Here is a 27,568-nt window from a genome sequence, read left to right as displayed (position 1 = left end):
TTAACAGGCCTTATTGAATAAATTGTATTATTAGGGATTAGACATGTGTTTATTATAAGATAACTCATGATATCAAAAAATCGAGTCAAAAACGTAGTAGAGATAAAAGTATTTCCAAATTTTAAATAGAGATAACAAAAACAAAAAAAGAGCAACATATTGATAAATAAAATTTGATCAACCATATAGCAGTCAATGTGTTGTGTAAATTTGCATTCATTCATCTCTCCCCAACACAAGAATTTAACACCCCCATACAAGTATGGTTAAAATGACAATAAAATTAATTGTATGAACAAATTAGTAAGACAAATTTACTAAAATCCCAATCCAAATATCATGGCACAAATCCCAATAAAGAAATATAACATTTACAAATACATGTATGGAAAAATAATTAATACAAATATAATAAAAATCCAATATTCTCAAGTCAAAAAATTCCATATGTTAAAGTCCCAACACATGAATGGAAAACTTTATAAAAAATATTTTAATACAATTATGGCATAAATCCCAACACAAAAAAAAAATGCTCCAAAAATAATCGCAGAATGAAATACCTGAAAACTCCTTGTTAGGATGAGCCTCTGTAAAAGTTAACCTTTGGTATTGTAATGTATTTCTTAAACGTATCACACAATTAAGAGATAAAAGCAGATTTTCAACTATGAAAATTATGAGTTGTCCAGACGAATAAACACATGCACATAGATATTTAAAATTAAGATCATGTTATCTAAACAGTTGGTTTATTCATGCCTGTTAATAACTAATTCAAATTTCATCTCAAAACAAATGTCACACAAACCGACAGAAACATTGGTGTTAATCAACACATTTTCAATCTTTTCAATCTTCATAACTCCATACTAGCATCTAAATTTGGTCTATTATTCATACAAAGAAAGATACACAAATACTATGATTTAAAACATAATTCTTCTATATTGAATATCTTTAAACTTCACCATAGCAAACTGTACTTGTAATTGTTTTATAACAATTTTCTATTGCACCTTATTTTCCTTCTTTTTTTTTAGTGATTTCAGACCAAATTAATTTATCACTATAATATATATTGCATATTCATACAAATTGTTAAAATGTTTTAACAGTTTAAATTAAATTTTTGGGGGGTTAATTATTAAGAAGAATTTGTATTGTTAAAATTCAAGTATTCCTTTTAAGGAAGACATCTTTCTCTCAAGGTTAGGAAGTAGAAGTCACTAATTTAAGGCCTGATAATATATTATTTACCATTCAGACAGGAGAAAAGCAGAAACACAGTAAAGAATTCATGGCTCAACAGTTTTCATTTGAACTCTATGTAATTTGTATTCGCTGCATTATTGTGAAAACCAAGGCATTCCTAGATATGTTTACCGATAAGCCTCTCCTTAAATCATATTCATGGCTCAACAGTTTTCATTTGAACTCTATGTCATTTGTATTTGCTGCATTATTGTGAAAACCAAGGCATTCCTAGATATGTTTACCGATAAGCCTCTCCTTAAATCATATTCATAAAACTCCAGACCAATAACAGTACAAAATAACTAAGATGTTGCTAGATAAAAAACCAAATAATTAGCTCAATAATTTCAATTATATTAATTATAACTTTAATAGCGTCAAACATATTTAAAATTATAAATTTAAAACATTTTTAAAAACCATTTATTTTCAACTGTGATTTTGGTTGTGAAGGAAACAAAAACCCACATGATAAATGTGAAGTATTTACTTCATGCACTGAAAGAGGAAGATGTTCTGTAAGAGAATGATTATATGTATACATGTTACAGCTCAGCAGGCAGCTACTAGAGGTTTCTACACAGGTCAAAGGTCAACCAGACAGCAGAGTCAGATACACTTGCAAGAGGAAACAGAACCCTGCAAGCAACATTACCAGTATAGGTCTCCACACTGAGGTTTCCCCCTATGAGAAAAACAAAGCATTAACTACAGCACCAGCTTAGTGATCTGTTTAATATCTCAACCAGAGGGTGGATTGTGAGGGCTGATGTGAACCTCTTTAAAGAAAAAAGAGCCGATGTTAATCATAAAATGCAAAAATTATCACATCTATTCATATTATATAAAAGTCTAAAACATCTTGAGATCATAACTGCATGTCTTTAAAATGTTAGATGGTAACTGTGTTTTTAATCATGTGAGCTTGTTACTGTGTCTTTAAAATGTTAGATGGTTACTGTGTCTTTAATCATGTGAGATTGTTACTGTGTCTTTAATCATGTGAGATGGTAACTGTCTTTAAAATGTTAGATGGTTACTTTGTCTTTAATCATGTGAGATGGTTACTGTGTCTTTAATCATGTGAGATGGTAACTGTCTTTAAAATGTTAGATGGTTACTGTGTCTTTAATCATGAGAGATGGTTACTGTGTCTTTAATCATGTGAGATGGTAACTGTGTCTTTAAAATGTTAGATGGTTACTGTGTCTTTAATCATGTGAGATTGTTACTGTGTCTTTAAAATGTTAGATGGTTACTGTGTCTTTAATCATGTGAGATGGTAACTGTCTTTAATTATGTGAGATGGTTACTGTGTCTTTAATTATGTGAGATGGTAACTGTGTCTTTAATCATGTGAGATGGTAACTGTGTCTTTATGTGAGATGGTAACTGTGTCTTTAATCATGTGAGATGGTAACTGTGTCTTTAATCATGTGAGATTGTAACTGTCTTTAATCATATGAGATGGTAATTGTCTATGTGAGATGGCAACTGTCTTTAATCATGTGAGATGGTAACTATGTCTTTATGTGAGATGGTAACTGTCTTTAATTATGTGAGGTGGTAACTGTGTCTTTAATCATGCGAATGTTAACTGTCTTTAATCATGTGAGATGGTAACTGTGTCTTTATGTGAGATGGTATCTGTCTTTAATCAAGTGAAATGGTAACTGTATCTTTAATGATGACTGCATGTCTTTAATTATGCGAGATAGTTACTGTATCTTTATTCATGTGAGATGGTTACTGTGTCTTTAATCATGTGAGATGGTTTCTGTCTTTAATCAAGTGAAATGGTAACTGTATCTTTAATCATGTGAGATGGTTACTGTGGTTTTTATCATGATGGTTTGCAAATGTCTTTAATCATGTGAGATGGGTACTGTGGGTTTTTTATCACGAGCTGGTTAACAAATGTCTAATCATTAAATAAAATGGTTCTGGGTGTCTTTACTCATATGAGATGATTGGTGAATGTCATTAATCATCAAATGAAATGGTTACTGTATATTTTTTTTATCATGATGGATATGACACCTATTTCATGTGCTAAAAATATTGTTACTCATGTCTTTAATTATGATCAAATGATCATCACATGGTTACACAATGTCTCCATTATTTCCAACTATTATAGGACTGGTGACAAACTCAAATTGAGTGTATAATAATAATTTTACACACAAACAGATATCTAATAAAACAAAGGAAAACAAGCATCCTCAGAGTGCTGCTAAAACAATACATGTCCCCTACTGGGTACAACAAATGTTCATATCTCCTAAGTTTGAGGGCCATAACTCTATCTAAAAAAAGGTAAATCCCCATTAAAGTCAAACTTGATCTGTAACTCAACAAAATTCCATGTGGGACAGACAGACAGAGATAAAACCCACAGTCCCCTCCGGTGGGAGCAGTAAGAGACTTTAAAAACAAATCACAAGAACCTGAAACAGAATATTAGTTTCTTGACTGTATTAAGTGTGCAGGTAGTGATGGACATACGCACCTGTCATGATAGAGGCTTGCTGCATGGCACCGTGTGCTACCAATGCTAGTGTTTTTGAGACATTGGTTATGTTCCTAGAGCTGTCCAACAATAAGTCTTGTATCTAGTAAACAAGTAAAATATTAATTCAGCAATATTTTTAAATATTAATTCAGGCAATATATATGATTGTTTAACAGAGTTGACATTTTAAGCAGTGAACTGTACAGTGAAACCCTCTAAACTGGATCCTATGTAAACCATAATTACCTAAAACTGAAAAAATTTCACTGTCCCTTTTTAAATATCTTTGACCGTTTAACCTATCCAGGTAGTTACCCAAGCTCTCATTGACATAACCTCTCTAAACCATATTTTTCATTTGGACCCATGGGTGTCCAGTTTAGTTGGGTTTCACTGTACATTTGACTGCTTAAACTGTCAACTCTGTTAAACGACCACATGACTTAAAAAACCTCCTCACTACTTTCTCAAATCTTCTAATGCAGAATAAACCGACTGCACTAAGCAGCCACCTGAATGCTTAAAATAGGTTTCACTGCACTGTTACATATAGACAAAATAAATTAGTTGTGAATTTAATAAGGAGCCAAATGATATATTAATATACACCAGAACAAATAACAATAAATATTTTACTACAGCCACCTAACAGTTTATTAAGATATATTAGAGATAGACAAAATCTGGCTTATCAAAAATTGTTTAGAGAAATCTGTTTTAAGGACTTTCAACTTGAAGATAAAACAAACCTCCTTTACAAACTTCAAGGGTGTCACAATCGCTGATCCTTCTTGTGGAAGTCTTCTTTTTATCTAAAAAGTTAAAGTTTATTTTGTTTAATGACACCACTAGAGCACATCAATTTATGTATCGTTGGATATGAAACATTTGGTAATTTTGACATATAGTCTTAGAGAGGAAACCTGCTACATTTTTCCATTAGTAGCAAAGGATTTTTTATATGCACCATACCACAAATAGGGATATATCAATCATGGTGCACTGGCTGGGACGATAAATAGCCCAACATGCTCACCGACGGGGATCGATCCCAGACCGACTGCACAAAAAGCAAGTGCTTTACCACTGGGCTATATCTCATCCCTCTTTTTATTTGTAAACATCAAAAAAGGCATTCAGTAGTGGTTAACTAATTGCTACAATTGGCATAAAACACATGATATTCAAGATAAATGAATGACCATATTTTAAATATATAGATATGTCTAAATCATTCTAAAAATGAGGGCAAAGAGCAGAAAATTCAAGATTGTAATTCACATTGACTTACAATAAGAAACAGCAGTATTAAAATCTTTTTTATGAGGATAGCTACTCCAAATATACAACAGACTTCAAGATTTGTTTCAAGTTACAAGCTTGCTTCATCATATTATAACATCATGAACTATTTGATGCAAAACACAAACACACCTACAGTTTTGATAAATTTGTGTGTTATGCCTTTGAACTGTCATTGTTAGTGGCCTTCATACAACATACAAGTCTGTAATCATGTAACACAAACCAATGAAATAACAGACCATCTCTCGCTTTTTAAATGAAGAATAATACAATTCTAATGTAACACCAGGCAACATTCTGTTCAGTATCACATTGCAATTCGCTACTAAAATTTCACAGACCACTGCACAATTTTAAAATGTTAAATAGTAGTTGCTATTCAATTTTCAACTGATCATCAACTGTTGCTAATAAAAGTTTTAAAAACAAAATGTTACCTGGACATTGTTAGCAAGTATTGCCAAACAATTTTGAAGAACAGCATTGGAAGGTATGAAAATTAATGTAGATGGTCTCTTCTAAATAATTAAATGATAAGAATAGGGAGAGGCCTTGATATAGGCATTTTGCCTGTTGGCCGATCCCCAACCAGCATTATAATTGGGAATAAATATTGTTTAAACCATAAAAATATACTGGAGACTGCAGGTCTAATTAAGAGATTTCTGTGAATATTCTCACCTTCCTAGCACACATTCGTGTGTCATTGTTGCAGGTTTCCAAGTCTCGCAGTAAGATGGAAAACTCACTTTGTTCTTGACCAGGCTGAAATAGTACATCAAACATATCACACTATTTACAGTTACCAAATAATTACTTTATGATTCATTGTTTTTTCCTACAAGATTAAATCATAAAAATGTACTTCAAATTACACTATGTACATTTACAGTTACCAGATAATTAATTTACGTTTCTTTGTTGTTTTCTACATGATTATATCACAAACATAGGGTTTTAGGATAAGAAAGGTAGTCAAATATTAAAATTAAACACTTTGTGAAAAAAAATCCACAAAACACGATGGCTCCAATTTTCATGACCATTTATGGATAAAATGTTTGGTGGTTTTGTTCCTATAAATGTTCAACATTTGAACTGAACATCCTAAATTGGGATAAGTTCAAATATATCGCTGTAACCTGTCCCAATTTGGGGTTTTAAAACAGTAAATTTTTAATAGTTTAATTATGAATTTGATAAATTTTGCCCTTCTGACCAACAATTAAAATACAGTTGAATCCCGTTGGCTCGAACCCCGTCGGTGCTCGAGAAAGTGTTCGACCCATCGGGTAGTTCAACCTAACCATTCGGTCAACATTGGATATTTCCGTAACATCAGTTAAGAGAGTTGAATTAGATACATATTATTTTGGTAACTGCAAACTTAAAAATTTCATTAAGGTGTTATATAGCAAAATATCAGAGTGAAAAAATGTATTAGAAATTACTCCGACTGTGTGATGCAGATGTCCTTGTCGGTATTAATTAAATGTGTGATTGCTGAACTGATGACAGCTGCTGATTAACTCGCCCATTGTTTCATTTAAAACTGGTCTTGTACTAACTTGTAGACATGTTTAAAGTAACGCTTCACGCCGAGGCCATTTTGTGCACCAATTGTTTGACTGGTATCACGGTTCATCTACAAGGTACCGTAACACTAGCTGTACTTGAAAGATCATTACCGATAGCCGCTTAACACACAACATGACCGGTATGGTAAAGAAAGGATTGCCTGGCTATTGTTGTGATTCTCCAATTCATCTATAGCTCATTCCATCTATATTAATCCGAAGGTTGTAATAACCAACTGCGCAAACGCAGCAATTGCTGGTCCTTTTCTGTGGTTTTCCATTTGATATTTGATGGATCACCAGTTCGAGGGAAATATAGCTAATAACACATACGGGACCGATAATTTAATTCGAGCGAAGGCTTATAGTTGACCCTGGGCGTGTTTGACCCATCATCAGTTAATATAAGGGTTTACTGACCAAAAAACTCGGGACTTCATTTTTGGTTTGCGTGTTGCGATGTGTTCGACCCTTCCGAGGTCGAGCCAACGAGATTCTACTGTACTTCCTACTTATCCCCCCCCCCCAAAGAATTTTAACAAATCAAAGAAACTGCTTTTAAATTCAACTGTATTTTGGCACATTGTTATTAAAAAAAGAGATATCTTCAGTGAAATGTCTGAACACTCATACAAATTATTATTATTATTATTTTGTTGTTAAAATTTTGTTTATTATTTTGATAGGGTTGGAATTTCAGTATGCTCCTAAATCATCTAATTTTGCTGTACAAATAGACCTGCATTAAGCATCGACCTGTCAAAAATTGGATACAAATGAACACTCCACTGGGTGAATGATTTGATTAACATAGATCAGACTGCATACAGAATCTACAAGGTGAAGACTTACCATGAGGAGAATTTTAAGTCTTGTGATGTCCGTAGTAATACAGTCACAGGCACTGAGAACCAGTCGAACTTGGTCAGCCATCAGTGATGTACAGTCTACCTTTTCATTAACCAGGTGCACACTGTATAGTTGCTGCAGAAATACACACATATACAGTATATTAGACTTTAAGGTTGCACAGCATCATTCACTTTTGCATGCATCTCAATACAATTTCAATGTCAGAATACAATGTCAGAATATATTTTGTGAAGAATACAACAATGTCGAGAAGGCTATGTCATTGCCAATTTTAGGATATACTCTCCCTTAACTAACTGGCAAAAAAATTAACACAGGTTGACAATAAAAATGTTCAGTTACCAACCAAAGCACCACCTATTGTGCAGTTATGTAAGTGACAGCATACCAACTGAACAGTTGGTTATCATGTAGTACTAAACAGGGCTAGCTCTGCCACTCGCCAAATTCGCCAATTACAAATTTTAGGAACAATTGGCAAATTTTATTTTAATTTGGCGAACAAATTTCATGTACCAATTGGTATTTTTTTGGAAAATAACAGTGATTTAGCATTTTTTAAGATGATTTGGCAAAATGTCCTGCTAAAAATACTACAGAGGCTTGTTTTTACCAAAGGCTTCTCTTTGATGTGTTTAAAAGAAGGAATATTTTGTTTAATACATCAGCACATTTATAAACTATGGCCGTTTGGTGTCTAACATATGCTTATTTTGACATTTGGTCAATAGAAAGAAACAAAACCCACTGCCACCATAAAAGACACTCCTACGGATAAGACAGTAAGGCATCTTTTATTTGCACTTTCCCATAGACAGGACAGTACATACCACAGCTTACGTAGAAAAAAACAAAGTTGATGCACTCTACCATTGAGCTACATTCCTGTCTTATGCTGTGCCCTAAAATGGACTACATAATAAAAGGAAACTACATGTTGGAACAATATGCTATTATAAGAATGTACCTACACATCTCTAACCGAATTCTAACTTTTTTTCATGTATGGATTATTCCTTAACTAAAGATTTTCGAGCATATAATTATAATTGTACATTTTGAGAAATATTTTACATTTGAAAAATCCTGTATGTTTCAGCTATACCAAATTTACACAGAAAAATTTAAAAGCATATACCTGGAAGAAGCTGATGGACTTTTCTAGTAAATCCAAAGATACGGTTTCGTCCAGCTGAAATTAGAAATAGTAAATAATAAATTCAGACAGCAAATCCAATGATATGGTTAAATCCAGCTGAAATTGAAAATGGTGGTTATTAAAACTCACAAAGAGTATAGCAAACTACTAGCCTCTAAGGAAACATTTTATTTTCAAAATCTTGATTGGCGACATTTCTAGTCAATTGAAAATTGATTAGCGACTACTGTTTAATGTTTCAAAATTGTGTAGCGATCTCTGAAACTAGCGTAGCAAATGACGACGCGATACTGAACAAAATGTTCCCCGACTATAGCTGTCGACTTTTGTTTTAAAAGTAATGAGCATTCTGAGAGTACTGCTAAAGCAATACATGTCCCCTACCTGGCACCACATGTTTTTCTTATCTCCTAAATTCAAGTGCCATACCTCTGTGAAAAGTGGGTAAATCATCATGAAAGTCAAACTTGATCTGTAACAGTACATGATAAAGCTATATAGAAAATTTTAGGTCAATATTTCAAGGCCTTCTAAAAAAAAAAAACATCCGGAAAACTACATGTGGGACAGACAGACAGATGGATGAACAGACAGACAGATGGATGAACAGACAGATAGATGGATGAACAGACAGATAGACCGACCGGTTGGAGGACTGGTAGGGGACTAATAATAAGTAGATATGACAAACTGGATTTACATTGTTTTGTTTAATATTAGTATACAAACCTGATCTTTTCGAAGCAGGTCGATGTAGTAATCAATCGATTTCTCATGGGCCGACATCTCAGGAACCAACGTGCCCACCTTGGTGAACAACTCTACACTGCAGGTTTGAAGAGCACTGAAACAAAGCATTCACTTTTTAAATATGGATTTTTTATTCTGCTTATTAACTGATTAAAATCTGTTCTTAAATAAAGCTGTTTAATCCGAACAGTTACATGAACTAAAATTTATGTAAATCTGTTCTTAAATAAAGATTTTTAATCCAAACATTTACATGAACTAAATTTTATGTAAATCTGTTCTTAAATATACATTTTTAATCTAAACATTTAGAGAAAATAACGTAAATCTATTAACTCTAGATTTTTAATCTAAACATGTAGATGAAATAACCTATTCTTAACTATAGATTTTGCACTTGAACATTTCGATGAACTAGTTTAAATGTTTTTCTTAAACTGTATATTCAGTGAAGCTAGTGTGAAGGCGTTCGTACCTTTCATACTGCCTCATGACACTCTGCAGGGTATTCACCAAGAGAATCATCTGATTGGCAAAGCTGCACTGATCCCCCTTGTGGCTCTTGAGAACGTCCTCCCGCTCAATACGATCAACAACGTCAAACTGAAAACACAAAATATACTGTCTTACACATAACGTTTGATGCACTGTTGAGGCACTGCACTAGTGTGGGACAGGCTTTAGAGTACTGTTCATAATCACATTAGAATCTAGAAGTTTAAGATTTGAGTCTAAATTCTGAACATTCTGTATTTGCATATATATATATATATATATATATATATATCTATATATACTCTTCAAAAAAAGAAACGCAAAAGGGTACAAATGGGTTATAACTCCGATTTTATGTTTCCTACCGGTTCATGCTTTGTGAATATAAGGTCATTGCATGTCCCAAACACATTCCCACGGTTACATTCGATAAAATGCAGCTACTGTACAATAAAGTTCCAAAATGTGAATATTCGCAAAAACGCAGCCACGTGAAAACCATGTCACCACTGCACGTGCGTTGTCTGCACGTGCAACATGAACACCGACAGTATAAAAGTGCAGGGTGTTCGCTTGCCTGGCCTCTGTATCTGGCCGACAGTTGACAATCCAGGACATGCCACGTCTCAGTGAACCGCAGAGAAACAATGCCATCGGCCGACTAGACGCAGGCGAATCCAGAACGGCTGTTGCCAGGGCATTCCATGTGTCCCAAGCACCAGCACCTCTCCAGACTGTGGGACCGTTACCAGCAACATGGATCAACACGTGACCTCCCTAGATCCGGTCGACCACGGGTCAGTACCCCCGGGCAGGACCGCTACATCCGGGTACGCCACCTTCGGGAACGATTGACTACTGCCACCTCCACAGCCGCAGCAATACCAGGTTTGCGCAGGATAACCGACCAGACCGTACGGAACCGCCTACGTGAGGTAGGAATTCGTGCCAGACGTCCAGTTCGAGGTGTCATCTTAACATCACAACACCGTCGACTCCGACTCCAGTGGTGCCAGATTCATCGACAATGGCCTCAACTGCGATGGAGACAGGTGTGGTTCAGTGACGAGTCCCGATTTCTGCTCCGACGTCATGATGGAAGATGTCACGTGTATAGGCGTCGTGGTGAACGTTATGCGGCAAACTGCGTGCAGGAAGTGGACAGATTCGGCGGGAGTAGTGTCATGGTGTGGGCAGCCATCTCACACACTGGCAGAACTGACCTGGTCCACGTGCAGGGCAACCTGAATGCACAGGGCTACATTGACCAGATCCTACGGCCACACATCGTTCCAGTTATGGCCAACGCCAACGCAGTGTTCCAACATGACAACGCCAGGCCTCACACAGCACGTCTTTCCTACAGAACAACAACATTAATGTCCTTCCTTGGCCATCGATATCTCCGGATTTGAACCCAATTGAGAATCTGTGGGACGAGTTGGACCGACGCCTCCGACAGCGACAACCACAGCCCCAGACCCTGCCCGAGCTGGCAGCAGCCTTGCAGGCCGAGTGGGCCACCATCCCCCGGGACGTCATCCGTACTCTGGTTGCTTCAATGGGCAGGCGGTGCCAGGCAGTTGTCAACACACGCGGAGGCCACACCCGGTATTGACTCCAGATGACCTTGACCTTGGTGGTGTGTCCTATCACTTACTCACAATGGACTAGAGTGAATTGTGAACAATCCTGCAACATTTGGTAATTATCGGACTCACCATTCAATAATTAAATCAATTCTCCAAATGTTACGACAATGTGGTTTTGCGTTTCTTCTTTTGAAGAGTATATATATATATATATATTTTTTTTTTTTTTTTGTTCTTACATTGTGCGTGTATATCAAAAGTTTGACACCACTAAAGCACACTGACTTATTAATCATCAGCTACTGGATGTCAAACATTTGGTAATTTTGACATAGTCTTAGAGAAAAAACCTGCTAATTTAATGAAGAAACCTTGTAGAACAAAAAAGTAGCTATCACAAGACTGGAATTGGATGCCATTGGCTCATTAGAATATTTTAGCCATTTGACTGGCTGTTGGGATATTCGGAACCATCCATGTGAAAGTGGAGGATGCCATAGGTCAGAGGTCAGGTTAATATATGAAAAGAAAATCTACAGTAGATGGAGAACCGAAATACAATTATAAGTTAAAATAAAACATGTTTTTTTAATATACATTAAGATTTAGCTAAAATACATTAAATCATCTGTGTTTATTTCTGATAATATGTCATTTGTATACATTTCCTAAAAAATATTCCAGTTTGGCTACTGAACATTGCTTCTTTTAGTTTAATTTTCAAATGATATAACTGATAATATATATTATTTTTAAAATGATCATCGTATTAGATTAAGTAGTTGCATAGATGTAGCGGTGGAATATTAGAATGTGTTAAGCCGTGGTCAGATGTATCTGTTTTTTCTCATAAATCCGACTGTGGCTTACAAATCATAGTGGTACTGGTATTACTGTTTGTTGGTTTGCTATATGATCTAGTTCATGTTACCTTGTCTTTGATCTGAGAGGACAACAGCTCAGCCTTGTTGATGACACGTGGCACCATTAGCAGTACATTGATAGCATCATGATCACCTGTGTAAATCAAACAATTACATTAATTTACAAATACAATTACTTAATTAGAAGATAATCACATTCTTTATGGATGGATACAAATCTGAAGTAAACTAATAACATTGTAATTATACACATTTTAATGAAAATCAGGCCAACAAAACAACATGTACCTACCCTCATCACCATTCTATTAAAAACCCCCACCAAAACCCCCCCCAAAAACCCAACAATTTTGGAACAACTGAATCAGCAGATTTTAAAAGCCTTAATTAAAAATATAGAAGTAATGTAACAATCAGCAGTACTTAAAGCATCAATTTAAAATATACAAATATTGTGACACCATACCATACAAACAAAACTATGTCATTCAATAAAAACAATATGCATTCAATACATGCAAAACAGGAGTCATCTTTGACTGTGTTACCAGTATTTAAAAGGTTCAATTGAAAATATTTATTAATTAATGTGATACAATCAGCAATGTTTGAAAGCCTCAGTATCTAAAAAAATTGAGAAAAAAAGTTTGTTAATTTGGTTTAACTATGCCACTAAAGCACATTGATTTATTAATCATCGGCTATTGAGTCTCAAACATTTGGTAATTTTGACATATAGTCTTAGAGAGGAAACCTTCTACATTTTTCCATTAGTAGCAAGGGATCTTTTATATGCACTATCCCTGACAGGATGACACATACCACAGCCTTTGATATACAAGTCGTGTTGCACTGGCTCGAATGAAAAATAGGCCACTGACGGGGATCGATCTCAGACCGACCGCGCATCAGGCGATTGCTTTACCACTGGGCTACATCCTGCCCCATCTGAAAAAGTGAAAGCAATAATTGTACTTGCCTCCTCTCTTCATGAATGAATCTGGCATGAAGGACAACAGTAGTTGAACATGAGCCGTCACTTGTTGCACTTCTAGCTTACGCAGCTCCATGTCAATAGTCTGAAAACAAATACATTAACAATTATAGTCAATACAAACTTACAATTCAAATACTTCGAACAGTATCATGTGAGTAGTCTATTTTCCAAATGTTAGTTATGTTAGAACACCTGTTATTGCACATAGCACTAGGTTAGTGAGAGCACAGTAATGAATTTATACATACACTAGTCAACAGTAAAATTCTACTTATCATGGCTAATCATGTGAATAATCATGCTTATTTAGTATTCAAGATGATAAAATAATAACTTAATTGGGTAACCATGTGAATAACCATGCTTATTTAGTATTAGAGATGGTGAAATAATGGCCTAATTGGGTAACCATGAGAATCATGCTTATTTAGTATTCGAGATGGTAAAATAAATAAAATAAACAATGTTAGTAAGGCCATTATAAATAAATCCTAAATTTTTGTCCTCATCCACCCCAAGCATAAAATATCCTTCATTGTTTTCATTAGCCAAAATTAATTTTTTGCCAGATGTGTGGTATTTTTAATATTCTGAAAACATAAAAGCAAAAGCAAAATTTCACCCCCTGCATTCATTTTGAAAACAAATTTGGCATTTTGAAAACAAATTTGGATGAAAATGTAACATTTAATTTATAATGGTCTAACTGGGTGAGTTTTATTTGAAAATGTGTAACCTAACTAATTATGTTCTAGCTGAACAAACTGTAACAAAACCAAGGCTTACTAAACATGCTAATGTGCTTGAAATTAGCATTTTGGTGAACTTATTATGAGATATATTTTCCAAATTCAACTTAATGATATATTTCATAAATATATCTGATGCCTAAAAATAAATAAATTTCCATTAAATTCATTACAATATAGCATCATCCCATTGGACCAGCCATAGCAAAGGGAGTTTGTTCATTTGGTCGAACGTAAAAATTACATCATCAGGGAATGTCATATCTGATGAATTCATTTTATATTGGCAAGTTGTCTTACTGTTTATGGATGAAAATAATTCAAAATAAAGTATGAACTTTAAACATTATTATTAGTAAGTATGTTTTTAATTTAATTATAAGTAATATCTGTTATTTCTTTTACATTCATCTGAGTATGAATAAAAAAAAATCATCCACAAACTTCTGTAAGAACGGCTTTGCTGATTTACAGTTTGTGGATGATTCTTTTTTACATACCCTGATGAATGTAAAATAAATAGCAGACAATATTAAACTGTGACATTATCTAAAGAATGCTTTAACAAAACTTCAACACATTTTAACATACAGCCATTTAGTTATTATAACATTTTGTCTCTTAACAGTGAAAGAGGAAACATGTTGCTACCAAACAGGCTTCTCATATCAAATAGCACTCTTATATGAACTTTCCCACAGAAAAAACAGCACATACCACTGCTTGGATATATATCAGACATGGGGACCTAGTTGGAATGGGAAAAACATGTTCATGAGGAAGATCGATCATATGACGTATTGCACTGAGCTACATCCGACTGCATTGTGTAACTGTTATTTTGGAAACTTTACAAAATCTCTATATATATATTTCATTAATAAACTTTAAGACTTTCATGGTCCATAAATAAAAAATAAATTATTAATCTCTAATGCAAATGCATGTTCTGATGGTAAATGTAATAATAATTTTGTTCCAAAAATTGTTTTAAATACATTCAAGTTATACCTATTTCTCATTAACAACAAAAACAAAATAATATGACTGAAGATACCTAGTTCTTTATGTCATCAACTGTAAATCAAATGATTTAGACTGTGTTATGAAAACAAAGTAGTTCTAAAGTAGTTCTAAATGTTGTATCTAAATTCACAGAATAAAGAAACTACTTCCAGCAAGCATATATGATTCAAAAGACATCATTAAAACAAATATTCCAATCACCAAATTTCCATCACCATCATAATCAGATTGAAAAAAATAAGAATAATTGTTATTCTTTTTCTGTAGTCTCTTCTGTGCCATTTCCACTATTCTCTGTACTAAAGGTTTATCTTGATAATTCAAATATAAAGCATATATATATATATATATATATATATATATACATATATATATATATATATATATATATACATTGTATATAAAATATTAACACAAATGGTCTAATAGTTATCTAAGGTAAAATAAAAAATGCAAAAAATGAAAATACCATCACCAAAAGTGCTTTTGCTAATTCGCAAAATGATTACAAATAACTATGCAATTAAAAAACCCACAAAAAACCCAGGAGATGAATGTTTAGATCTTTAGACTTTATAATGGATCACCTAATTTAGAGCATTATTGACAAGCTACGAGTGTGTTACATTTGAACTATATTCACCAATGCAGTAATCTTTAAGATGTTATAGAAATGGTTATAATTCAAATTTATGTGATTTTGATTTTAGTAGAAGAAAGCAATTGTATTTGCTTATAAATGACAAGGTTTGCTTTTTGGAGATCATAATCTTTCCCAAAAAGTTAAACAAGAATTAAATGCCTCACCTACCATAAATTGTTTTTGGTGAACAGTGATAAACATTCATAAGGTGCAACTATAAACCAAGTTTCATTGACCTAGAACATATAGTTTGTGAGAAATGTTAAAGTTAAACTTCAACTAAAATGCTGTAACCTCCACCGCCGCCTCTGGAACACTAATAACTACATTGTATATCTTGCATTTTTACTTTGGATGGCAAGACAAAAAAAAAAAAAAGATACACTCATCCATTTGGCATTTGTCAAACAATTTTATGGTTATCTGCTAAGTAACTTATAAGCTGAATTGACACAACTCATAAATGAAACTAATGAAGTTGTCAAAAACGAATTTTTGAAAGGAAAACACCCCATTAAAAGGAAGCAAAGGTAGGAAAATGCCATGATGTAGCTGAAATTGCAGCCCACAGTGTAGTACCATACCCTATAATCCTTCTTTCGACCTACTGGTAGTGGTACTGAAGCAGGATCCTATAAAGAAGCTCAACAGATTAACCAATTTTCATATGAGCAAACGGTACAGCTATGGTAGACATTATCTCAACTACGTTTGTCATACTCACTGACCACAAGTTAAAATTATATTGCATCAATTCCACAAAATATGGATGTGATATTTTAAAAGTAAACTATGAATTCTTGTTTAATGCATCCACCATTTTTTTCGTAGAAGAATTATTTGTTTCATTATTATTACAGAGTACCACTAAAAAATAATTATAATCCTGTCATTTTACATCTCTGATGAAAAAAGTTATTTTAGTATACTTTTCAACTCTCTTAATACACTATCACAATAGTCCAATAGACCACTATTAACACTGCCACAACAATCCACTATTATCACAACAGTCCATTATTCCCACAATAATCCACTATTCCCACAAATCCACTATTCACAAAAGTCCACTACAATCCACTATTCCCACATGTCCATTATTATTACAACAATCCACTATTACCACAACAGTCCACTATTACCACAACAGTCCACTGTTGTCACAACAGTCCACTATTGCCACAACAGTCCACTATTGACACAACAGTCCACTATTCCCACAACAGTCCACTATTCCCACCACAGTTCACTATTCCCACCACAGTCCACTATTCCCACAGGTCCATAATCTTAATAGTTCATTATTATCACAACAGTCCACTATTCCCACAACAGTCCACTATTCCCACCACAGTTCACTATTCCCATAACAGTCCACTATTCCCACAGGTCCATTATCTCAATAGTCCACTATTACCACAACAGTCCACTATTACCACAACAGTCCATTATCATCACAATTATCAATTATTCCCAATATTCTCACAACAGTTGACTATTACCAACCTTTGCATACGCCTTGGTCTCAGCAAACTTCATCTTGAAGTCGAACATCTCAAGACTGGGTGTACTCTGAGCCTTCTGGTCAGATTCTTGCTGCTTGCTCATCAACTCACGGTTCGTTTCCTGCACAGTAAAACATTTCATTAAACATACGCCGCCAAATAATGATGCTGTCAGTATTGAGCTGCAGTCAGTTCAGTGGTTTTCATACAGGTGTGATCACTAAAGGTTGGACTGGTTCCTGCATTTAACCAAGTTAGCAAGCACTACATACCATCAAGGTGGCGTACCAGTTGAATATAGGGCTGTATTTTGAGATAAAAAAGAATAATGACATCAGATGCTACTCTGTGATGCCACACCACTAAAAATTCCTATTAGTTGGTGAAATCTTCATTGATTCTTTAATTTCTATTTATTTTTCATGCTTATATCCAATTTAAGGTTCATGCATACTGTCCTTGGCACACACTCAGCTATCTCAACTATCTGTCCATGACAGTGGGTTTGTGGTTAAGGAGAGAGAAATCAGTGTAGTGGCCTTACACCTAACCACAGAGTTATTAATCTCACTCTGGGTGGAATTCATGCATACTGGGCACATACTCGCTATGACTATCCCAATGAGAGAGAAATCAGTGTACTTACACCTACCCAGAAAGTACTGATGGAACCCAATATCTACCGGCCTAAAGTCTGATGGCTTAAACTACCACCGATGTCGGTGATGAAATCTATAACTCTAGGTATTAGAGCTGTCCAAAAGCTCCACTGTCATTGAAAAAACACCCTCACTCAATTCAGTAAAAATCTTTAGAAACCTTCGGTTTGTAATACTCAGTGAAAATTGTATTAAAAAACAATTAATAACATTTCAGTCATGTAATAATCTCTTTGATACATGTAGGATGATGAACAAAGCAAAAGATTTTAACAATTATAGCAAACTGATTCCCAGTATTTCAAAAGACAGTGTTATGGTTACTTTAAAACTTAATGAGAAGCTTTGTATTCAAATGTGTCTAACCATTTTAGGGAACATTTTGTTCAGTATGGCGTTGCGATTTGCTATGCAAGTTTCAGAGATCGCTACACAATTTTACAACATTAAACCGTAGTTGCTAATCAATTTTCAACTGACTAGAAATGTTACTAATAAAATTTTGAACACAAAATGTTCCCTGCATTTGAAATACCAGTTGTAAAATGTGAACTATTTCCCAGGTGAACTACTAGCACATTACCTGCAGGTGAGCCACTAGCTCTCGGAACTTGTTGATGGTTTTCTCATAGTCAGCAATTGTCTCAAGGGAGGCTTCCAGTTTTCTTTGTATCTGTGAATTGTAACACATTAAATTCAACTATGAAATACCAAGATCCACCACCCCACCCAAACTGTCATGATCATTATGTACTTCATCTATGATGCATGCACAAACACACACACACACACACACACACACACACACACACACACAAACAAACACACATATTCTTGAGTAACCATGAACCATCTATTAACGGGAAATGGTTTCTGTGCACGCGCATAGTAATGTACAATCGACCTGATGAAATAATATTCTACCTTGTTCAATTTACTTTCAAAATCGACCAATAAATGTTTATAACCATGTCAGTTTTTATTGTGGAGAAATTAAATGCAAGCCGTAGTCTAATGTTGACATCCTCCAGATCCGCCCATAAACCAGCTATTGCTTTTCAAAAACTCATGACATGTAAAACTGTTGAATCTGTGAAGCAGACAAGACTTTGATAACCACAGCATTTGTGTAATATTGCACATCATTTAATACAGCGCTACAGTGCAAAATGGCTGCCCTGTATGAATTTTCTTCTGCATAAAAAATATTTTTATGTCTACATGTCTTTTTCTCATTTGTGTAGTTAAATTTTTTCAGAGCTTTTTATTAATTCAATAAAACAAATTCCTATGTCAGGGTTCACACATGTGTAGATTCTTTAAAAACAAGTCATACTGTAAATAGACTGGTTTATGGGGTAGCCCGGTTCAGGTTTTCATGCTACCCACACAAAATCGTACAAAAACACACAAATCTAATTTTTTTGCATAAATCACTTTTGTCACAATTTATTCCCTATGTTTCAGTGGCATCCTGCCGCCATCATCAGGAGATAGTAATTCTCTGTCTATGATATTTTTCCTTGTAGCCGTTTATTTTTTTGTTTATGATTGCCTATTCCTTCCATCTTAAGATTTATAAACTGCAACATATCCAATCAAAATTGTATTAAACTTACATTTATCAAGATAAAACAACCCTTCACTTACCTCCGTAACCTTGACATTAGCAAGATCTACTTCTTCCCGGAGTTCCAGCTCTGTCTCTCGAGCGTTCTCCTGCATCTCTTCATTCATTTCATTCAGTGCCTCCTGATTAAATAACATCAGTGTTCAATATGTACATGTTCAGTATACATAATTATTATGTTTTCAGTGTGTACTTGTTCAATCTACACATATTCAGTATGTACGCATTCAGCAGACCGTGCTATGTAAGTGGAGCTATCATTATCTCTCCCCATCACTCCTTTGAGACCAGTTCAAAGAGAGTACTTTTTAGCTCTCTTGGCATGTGAATTTATATGGTATCAATGTGGTAATATCTTAAATCGCTAATCTAAGTTAGGGGAGCAGTTAATCACTTCTTTAACTGTTTATCAAATCAGGATCTATACAGGTTCATATCAGTATGGGAAAGTTTAACACTATTCTATTATGGACCAGGCCGCGGATTCAGGCGGGGACCCATTGGGCCCATGCACCCCTATTTTTGATCAAACAATATATATTACAGAATACACATTATCCTGTCTACCTGTCCAGGACCAATACATTCTATTTTCAAAAAAACAGGTTTTGGGACCCCTATTAAAAAATCCTGGATCCATGCCTGTAGACAGGAAAATATTATTATTAAAAACAAAATTAAATAAAAAAACAAAAAAACAACCCCCAAACCTACATGATAAACGTTTTATTTAAACTCTTGATTTTGGTATGAGATAAAAGAAGCTAGTGCATGCAATAATTATGTAATAATATGAAGCCCTATTAAGGATCACATATTTATGATACACAATGCAAACTGTCATAGTTTAGGTTTTCTTCCTGTAAATGTCTATTTAGCACTTTGCTGATTAAATATATTCTTTTAATCAGATTATTTCAATTCAAAATCACTTAAAAAGTTATTGAGATACCAGAACTGAATTTTCTTCTCTAAGCTCAGCCAATTTGTCTTCCAGCTCCAGATTTCTTTCTGTGAGTTTTTCAACCATCTCTTCAGCTCCAAGTGCAGAATCCACCTGTTAAACAAAACAAAACATATCATAACTTTACAATCAATTAATATAGCAACACAAATTACCACTCAAAACGTTTATATTAAACACCTCTACAGACTGATATATGATATGTATAAAGTGGTTTAATAATTAGGACACCTGAGGACAACAGGTCATGACATTTTGGCGATTTTACAAATCTGACACCTTGGTATTAATGGTACTACTGCTTCATGTATGAGGAACATATTTCATCTTAATTGCCCATAATGTGAATGGCAGACACCCTGTGAGTAATTAAAGGGGTCATTGTTAAATTGTTTTGAAAAAATGTGCCTTTACAACAAACGACAGAAAGTCTTATTTTCTAAACAAACAAAAAATTGTGATGTCATCCTTGTTTAGAATAATATTTGGAACATTTTGCATCAGTTTGTATGATGATTTACGATGCTTACGTGCACGCAATAGTAGGAATATCACATTCTACTGGTTATTGGGAGCAATAGGTTTAAAGTGTTTTGCACATAATTAATAATTTATTATACAGTTAAGAAAACTGATGAGTGGCTTACTTGTTCCTTGAGTTCAAATATCTGATTCTGTAACTCGGTCACTTGAGTCTGAAGATTGTCTTTGTCTTTTTTCAGAGCCGTTAACTCGGTTACCAACTTCTCATTCTGCTTGGACAGTTTAGCAGCATCGTGTTTTTCCTGGTTTGTCAAATCACGCAACCTAAAAACAAAACATAAAGATGAAATGTCAATGTCATTCTTAACTGTTAACATAACAGCTCCTATTTTGGTACCATGCAAATATGAAAATAAGGAAATGTTTTATTTAACGACACTCAAAACATTTTATTTACGGTTATATGGAGTTGGACATATGGTTAAGGACCACAGAGATATTGAGAGAGGAAACCCACTGTCCCCACTTCATGGGCTACTCTTTTCAATTAGCAGCAAGGGATCTTTTATATGCACCATCCCACAGAAAGGATAACACATACCACAGCCTTTGATATACCAGTCGTGGTGCACTGGTTGGAGCGAGAAATAGCCCAATGGGCCCACCGACGGGGATCGATCCCAGAACGATCGCATATCAAGCAAAGGTTTACCACTGGGCTACGTCCCACCCCAGATATGAAAATGGTACACTGGTACCAGGGCTCGCACTGTCGGTAGCCAAATTAGCCATTGGCTAATTTTTACTAAAAATAGCTAATAAAATTTGCAAGTGGCTAAAATTTTGGCTAAGCCATTTTCTGTCTTATGATGTAATCTATCCGACACCTCAAACATAATAATAATACCAAATATTCAATTAGCGTAATAGCGATCTCGCGACCGGTAACAAGAAATGGTGTCATGCGGAATTCAGCGTAGGCCTTATAATGTTTGCTTATTTTAATAATCACGGTTATTAATTCTAACAGCATGCATTCAACATGTATGACAGCAATGTCTGGAAGATCTGTAACTTGTTATTTTTACTTTGTAAAGTCTTTGAACCAAAGTAATAAAAACAGCCCGACAATGCGTGTCATTTTTAATACACATGCCAGTTCAGGGCCGAAAGACATGTAGGCCAACTCAAGGGCTGAGTTCAGCCAGACTGAGCGAAAACAAAATGTTCGCTAGACTGGTTTGTGCACTTCACGTTAAACCAGATGGACACGACGAACACCAATCAAATGGTTCGCGAACGTTAGGAAGAACGTTCGTTGGCTGAACTGAGGGCAGCTCTCGGTGCGAATATACGTCACGCTTCAGTCAGCTGACACCTGCGTGTCAAGAGACATCGTTGCGGACATTAAATAATATGATTACGCAAAAGTAAATCTTGATGTAAATTTGTAGAAAAACAATAGTTGTTCGCATCAATGAATACCTAACTGCAGTTTTTGTTTATTCCTTTGTCTTTATTAATTTCGTACCCATAGTCGAGAGCACGCATGCAGATCGCGATCGCGGGAAATGAACATGCAGTATTTATACAAATTGCAGTTAAATGTACACTGAATAAAATAATCAAGTTTACAATAATCATATTTGTTAGATAATTTTAGCTATAAATTTGTAAGACTGTGAGGTGACATTTAATAAGTTAGCTGGATTTTAAAAAGACCTTAAATTTTAATTTTATTAACGTTTTTTTTTTTTTTTTTTTTTTTTTTAATAAATGGAGTATACTGTGAAGGCGGCATCAACGCTGAAATCAACAGCAACAACATGACACAAATTATGAAATTTGTTTGGGGTGGGGAATTGATGGGTCACTTATACAAAATAAAAACAAAACAAATAAAAAAAACCCAAACAATTCAAACTAACATAAAGATTGCTATTTAAAGAAATAATGAGCTCTATATATATATATATATAATAAAAAAAGCTCTCAAATTTTTATTTGGGAAAAAAGGAAGAAGAAAAAACAACACACTCCATAAACATCCACCCACCCCCATATTTTTCTATGTTTGTTAATTTAATGTCATAGGCCTTAGAAGTGGGGGTGGGTGTATGGGGTACTGGCTTCAAACTCTGAAGATAATGCATAACCCCATCCCCACCCCACCCCACTCCCACTAAAAAATCGAAGTAATATATTAACTGCCCCTACCTCCATTGAGGTTTTGTTATTCCTATTTATTCCAGTTTGTACACAATTAGCTAAAAAAAGATCCATATTCATATATAAATACTTTATATAGTAGGTCCCTACTGCGTAAAACAAATTTGGCTAAAGCATTTTCAATGGAATGGAAGGAAAGATAACTGGTCAAAGACTTTCCCCGTCTACTGGGCCCAAATTGTTTTTGTATCTCCTAAATTCAAAAGCCATAATTGGGAAAAATGGATAAATCGCCATGAAAATCAAACTTGATCTGTAAGAGTATATGATAAAACTATACACAAAATTTGAGCTTAGTATATTGAGACATTGCGAAAACAAATTATTGCATTGCCTAAGTTCAAGGGTCATAACTCTGTCACAAATAGGTAAATCACCATGAAGTCAAACTTGTTCTGTAAAAATACATGATAAAGCTATACACAAAATTTCAGCTCAGTATCTTGAGGTATTGTGAAAGAAAACAAGATCCAGAAAACTATATGTGGAACAGATGGACAGGCAGACAGACAGACAGACAGACTTCCCTAACAGAATTCTCAATGGTTACTTTCACAGGATAAAGCTGATTTACACTTACTTGATTAGTGCGTCTTTCAGTCGCTCGTTCTGCTGCTCTAGTTGTTTCTGCTCGAACGAAGCAGCTACACCTTCAGTACCTGAAAACAACGATTCATCAATAAAATGTTTTCAAAGTCTGCATTTAAGACCAAAAAATAGATCTCTTCTTAACCCATCATTATCGGAGAATTAAGAACTGCACTAAAAATCAAATCTCATACTATTTTATTATTTTCAAGTAGTCCACCTTGCGTGCATGATAATTCCCAGAAAGGCCCAAAACACAGCAAAGCTGGGTCTGGGTCTGAATCTGGCGAGTGTGGCAAAGGCAACATGTCTGGTGTATTTTAATGTCCGGGTCTTAACTGATACGTGTAATCACCAACAATAAGTATAAGAATTCCACATTGATTAAGAAATACCTTTCCTGTTGTTTATTAACAAAAATGTAAAAGCAAGGCTCAATCACTGTGCAGCTGTCAGTCTGGCAGTGTCAAAATATAGCTCTAGTTCTATGTCGTCTGTTGCCATATTTGGACTCTGTGCCAGCATATTACATTTAACTGTTAAATGTATTTCTTTTTCGACTGGTACCACACTCACCAGACTCAAATCCAATTTTGATTTGTTTTGCATCTTAGTCATCAAAAAAACAAATTAATTTGTTAAAATATGCTTTGACAAACATATACATAAGGAAGACTGTCAACATATTGACAGAGAGACTGTTTATAAACAGGACAACACAAACCAATCACAGATATTTCAAATATCAGTATCTTAAGATATAGAATACAGACAGAAAAGCACATACCTTTCTGTTATTTCAGATCTCATTATTTGAAGATCTAGAATACAGGCAAAAAACAACAACCCACAAACCTTTATCCAATATTACAGATCTAGAATACAGACAAAAACAACAACCCACAAACTTTTCTCCGATATTTCAGATCTAGAATACAGACAAAAACAACCACCCACAAACCTTTCTCCGATATTTCAGATCTAGAGTACAGACAAAAACAACCACCCACAAACCTTTCTCCAATATTTCAAGATCTAGAATACAGACAAAAACAACAACCCACAAACCTTTCTCCAATATATCAAATCTAGAATACAGACAAAAACAACAACCCACAAACCTTTCTCCGATATTTCAGGTCTAGAGTACAGACAAAAACAACCACCCACAAACCTTTCTCCAATATTTCAGATCTAGAATAGACAAAAACAACAACCCACAAACCTTTCTCCAATATTTCAAGATCTAGAATAAAGACAAAAAACAACCACCCACAAACCTTTCTCCAATATTTCAGATCTAGAATAGACAAAAACAACAACCCACAAACCTTTCTCCAATATTTCAAGATCTAGAATAAAGACAAAAAACAACCACCCACAAACCTTTCTCCGATATTTCAGATCTTGAATACAGACAAAAACAACCACCCACAAACCTTTCTCCGATATTTCAGATCTCAGTATTTCAAGATCTTGAATACAAACAAAAACAACAATTCACAAACCTTTCTCGGATATTTCAGATCTGAGTATTTCCAGATCCAGGGTAATCTCCTCCACCTTCTCTTTCAAGGCATCAACTTCAGCCTGCAGACCCTCAGTCTGCAAACAAACCAAGACAAACAGTGAGAATAAACTCAAACATACACAAACACCTGCCGATTTGAACTGTCCTCAATAATAAAACACAATGTTGTTTCACTGATGCTTCAGTACATTCTTTTTTTACCTGTAACTAATGTTAGTAATTTAAAAACAAGGTCATTGTGACACTTGTCTAAAGTATTGCAGGAGAAACCCAATGTTGCCATATGGGATACTTGTAACAAGCAGGACCTGGTTGTTCAAAGCATGGTTAAACTAACGATGGATTTGCATAAAAAGTTTTCTCTTCAATCATTTCTGTATACTCCACCACACACAAAAACCCCCATCAAAAACACAACCACTATAACTAGAAACAGTCTTGCTACTAAAGGAAAAATAAAGCAGGTTTCCTCTCCAGTCTATCTGTAAATAATTACCAAATGTTTGACATCCAATAACCGATGACTAATAAATCAATGTGCTCTAGTGATGTTGTTAAACAAAACAAACTTTAATTTTTAGAATCTCGAGACTAGACTCTAAATTATTTTTTATAAGCACAGGACCTGAGCTACTCTTCACACTTAACAACATTATTAATAAAATGCAGCTATTGTTGTCATACAGGTACAGTTTATTATCAAAAAAATATTCCAAATCAACATCCTGTTTACTACAGGTATCTATGTACCTTCTCCTCGGCCATTTCTTTGTCAAGCGTTGCAATCTCAATCATCTCCGACACATCAGACATTTCTTCCCTATAACCATCAAATGCCTCCATGATTTCCTTCTTTTCCTGAAAAATTCAAATTAAAAATAAACCAAAACTGTACAGGGAAGGAAATTAATTAATCATTAAAAGCAAACTGTAAATCATTAACCAGTTTATATTAGTTTTAATGAAATTCTTGTTTCTTAAGGGAAATTCTGATAGATTGAGGATGTCTTAGATTTTGAAACTATTGTTTTTTGTCTGTATTCAAGATCTTAAAATAATGAGATCTGAATTATTTTGAAACTGTCATCCATACCCACCATATAAATGACATCTGTGTAATCAGAGCAAATACTAAGTAAATATTATGAAAAAAATATAATTAAATTTATTTGTATTAGAGCTGAAGAGTAATTGATAATTAGTTGTAATTCATTTTTAAATAAAAGTTGAAGAACCAAAACATTTATTAAAACTAATCGAAGTCTTCTTGAAATTGAAGAGACCAGCATGAATTGAATAATGTGCTAAACAGCCCTTGATATTTATGACGGCAATCAGCATTGATTTGCATTACATATATGGACAGAACACATGTATACAATTAATTACAATCATATGTAATTTTCAATAAAAATCAACTTGCATTTTTAACAGCCAGAAGTTGTTTCTGTAAATCACTGTGCATTTCAGTCATCTTAGACTTGTATTCTTGGAGCTGAAAACAGACAGACATACAAATCAGTATTACAGACGTAACCTTTTGTTTTACTTAGTATAAGAGCTTTAAATACCATAAAGGTATTTGAATTAAAAAAATTAAAGACACTAATCCAATACTATAACAAATATTTTACAAAATGCAAGTATCTGATTATCTTTTAAAAAAAATATATGAATAAACTTTTGGCTAAAATAATACCGTTTTGTATTATTAATGCAACCATCGTAATCAATTAATGCTCTAAAATCACATAAAGTTCAGAAAAATAAAATGTAAAATTTGTAATCTCAGTAAGTACATGGATGGATGGTTGGACATTGTACATGGGTTTTTTTTTCCCCCCCCCCCCCCCCCCCCCATTATAGAGCAGCACTCGGTTAAGGAGAACAGTCACTCTCGCTCCCCATTACCCATTAATTTTTAGCTCCCCATAGCATGTGAATTTATATATCAATATGGTAATATCTTAAATAGCTTCCCTATTCTAAATTAAGGGAACAATTAATCACCCCCCTCAAAGTTTTTTCATGGCGAAATCTGGTTGAGCACTTATTTCATCTCAATGTAAACAACCTTAATGTTTGTTTTGTTTAACTACACCACTAGAGCACATTGATTTATTAATCATCAGCTATTGGATGTCAAACATTTGGTAA

The 27,568-nt window shown here is 34.3% G+C and overlaps 1 protein-coding gene across 4 annotated transcripts in view; it reads right to left on the bottom strand.

The window, feature by feature from the left end:
- LOC121383103 (dynactin subunit 1-like) overlaps positions 1-27,568 on the bottom strand; it is a 59,380-nt gene that overhangs the window by 20,667 nt on the left and 11,145 nt on the right. For 2 of the 4 annotated variants that reach the window (XM_041512884.1, XM_041512886.1), the window contains exons 7-25: positions 26,835-26,906; positions 26,162-26,269; positions 25,389-25,485; positions 23,873-23,951; positions 21,228-21,387; positions 20,569-20,673; positions 19,637-19,738; positions 18,570-18,659; positions 17,329-17,448; positions 13,387-13,486; positions 12,455-12,540; positions 9,912-10,039; positions 9,416-9,530; positions 8,666-8,719; positions 7,507-7,638; positions 5,759-5,842; positions 4,522-4,584; positions 3,770-3,872; positions 1,913-1,942 (exon numbers count right to left, since the gene is read on the bottom strand). In XM_041512884.1, coding sequence (XP_041368818.1) covers positions 1,913-1,942; positions 3,770-3,872; positions 4,522-4,584; positions 5,759-5,842; positions 7,507-7,638; positions 8,666-8,719; positions 9,416-9,530; positions 9,912-10,039; positions 12,455-12,540; positions 13,387-13,486; positions 17,329-17,448; positions 18,570-18,659; positions 19,637-19,738; positions 20,569-20,673; positions 21,228-21,387; positions 23,873-23,951; positions 25,389-25,485; positions 26,162-26,269; positions 26,835-26,906 — 1,828 coding nt within the window. Of the gene's footprint in view, positions 1-563; positions 591-1,912; positions 1,943-3,769; positions 3,873-4,521; positions 4,585-5,758; positions 5,843-7,506; positions 7,639-8,665; positions 8,720-9,415; positions 9,531-9,911; positions 10,040-12,454; positions 12,541-13,386; positions 13,487-17,328; positions 17,449-18,569; positions 18,660-19,636; positions 19,739-20,568; positions 20,674-21,227; positions 21,388-23,872; positions 23,952-25,388; positions 25,486-26,161; positions 26,270-26,834; positions 26,907-27,568 lie in introns of all 4 variants that reach the window. The other 2 variants (XM_041512885.1, XM_041512887.1) reach the window with 2 other exon arrangements.

This window comes from Gigantopelta aegis, chromosome 10 (assembly GCF_016097555.1).
Source record: "Gigantopelta aegis isolate Gae_Host chromosome 10, Gae_host_genome, whole genome shotgun sequence".
NCBI lineage: Eukaryota > Metazoa > Mollusca > Gastropoda > Neomphalida > Peltospiridae > Gigantopelta > Gigantopelta aegis.
This window is presented reverse-complemented; position numbering and strand designations above follow the sequence as displayed.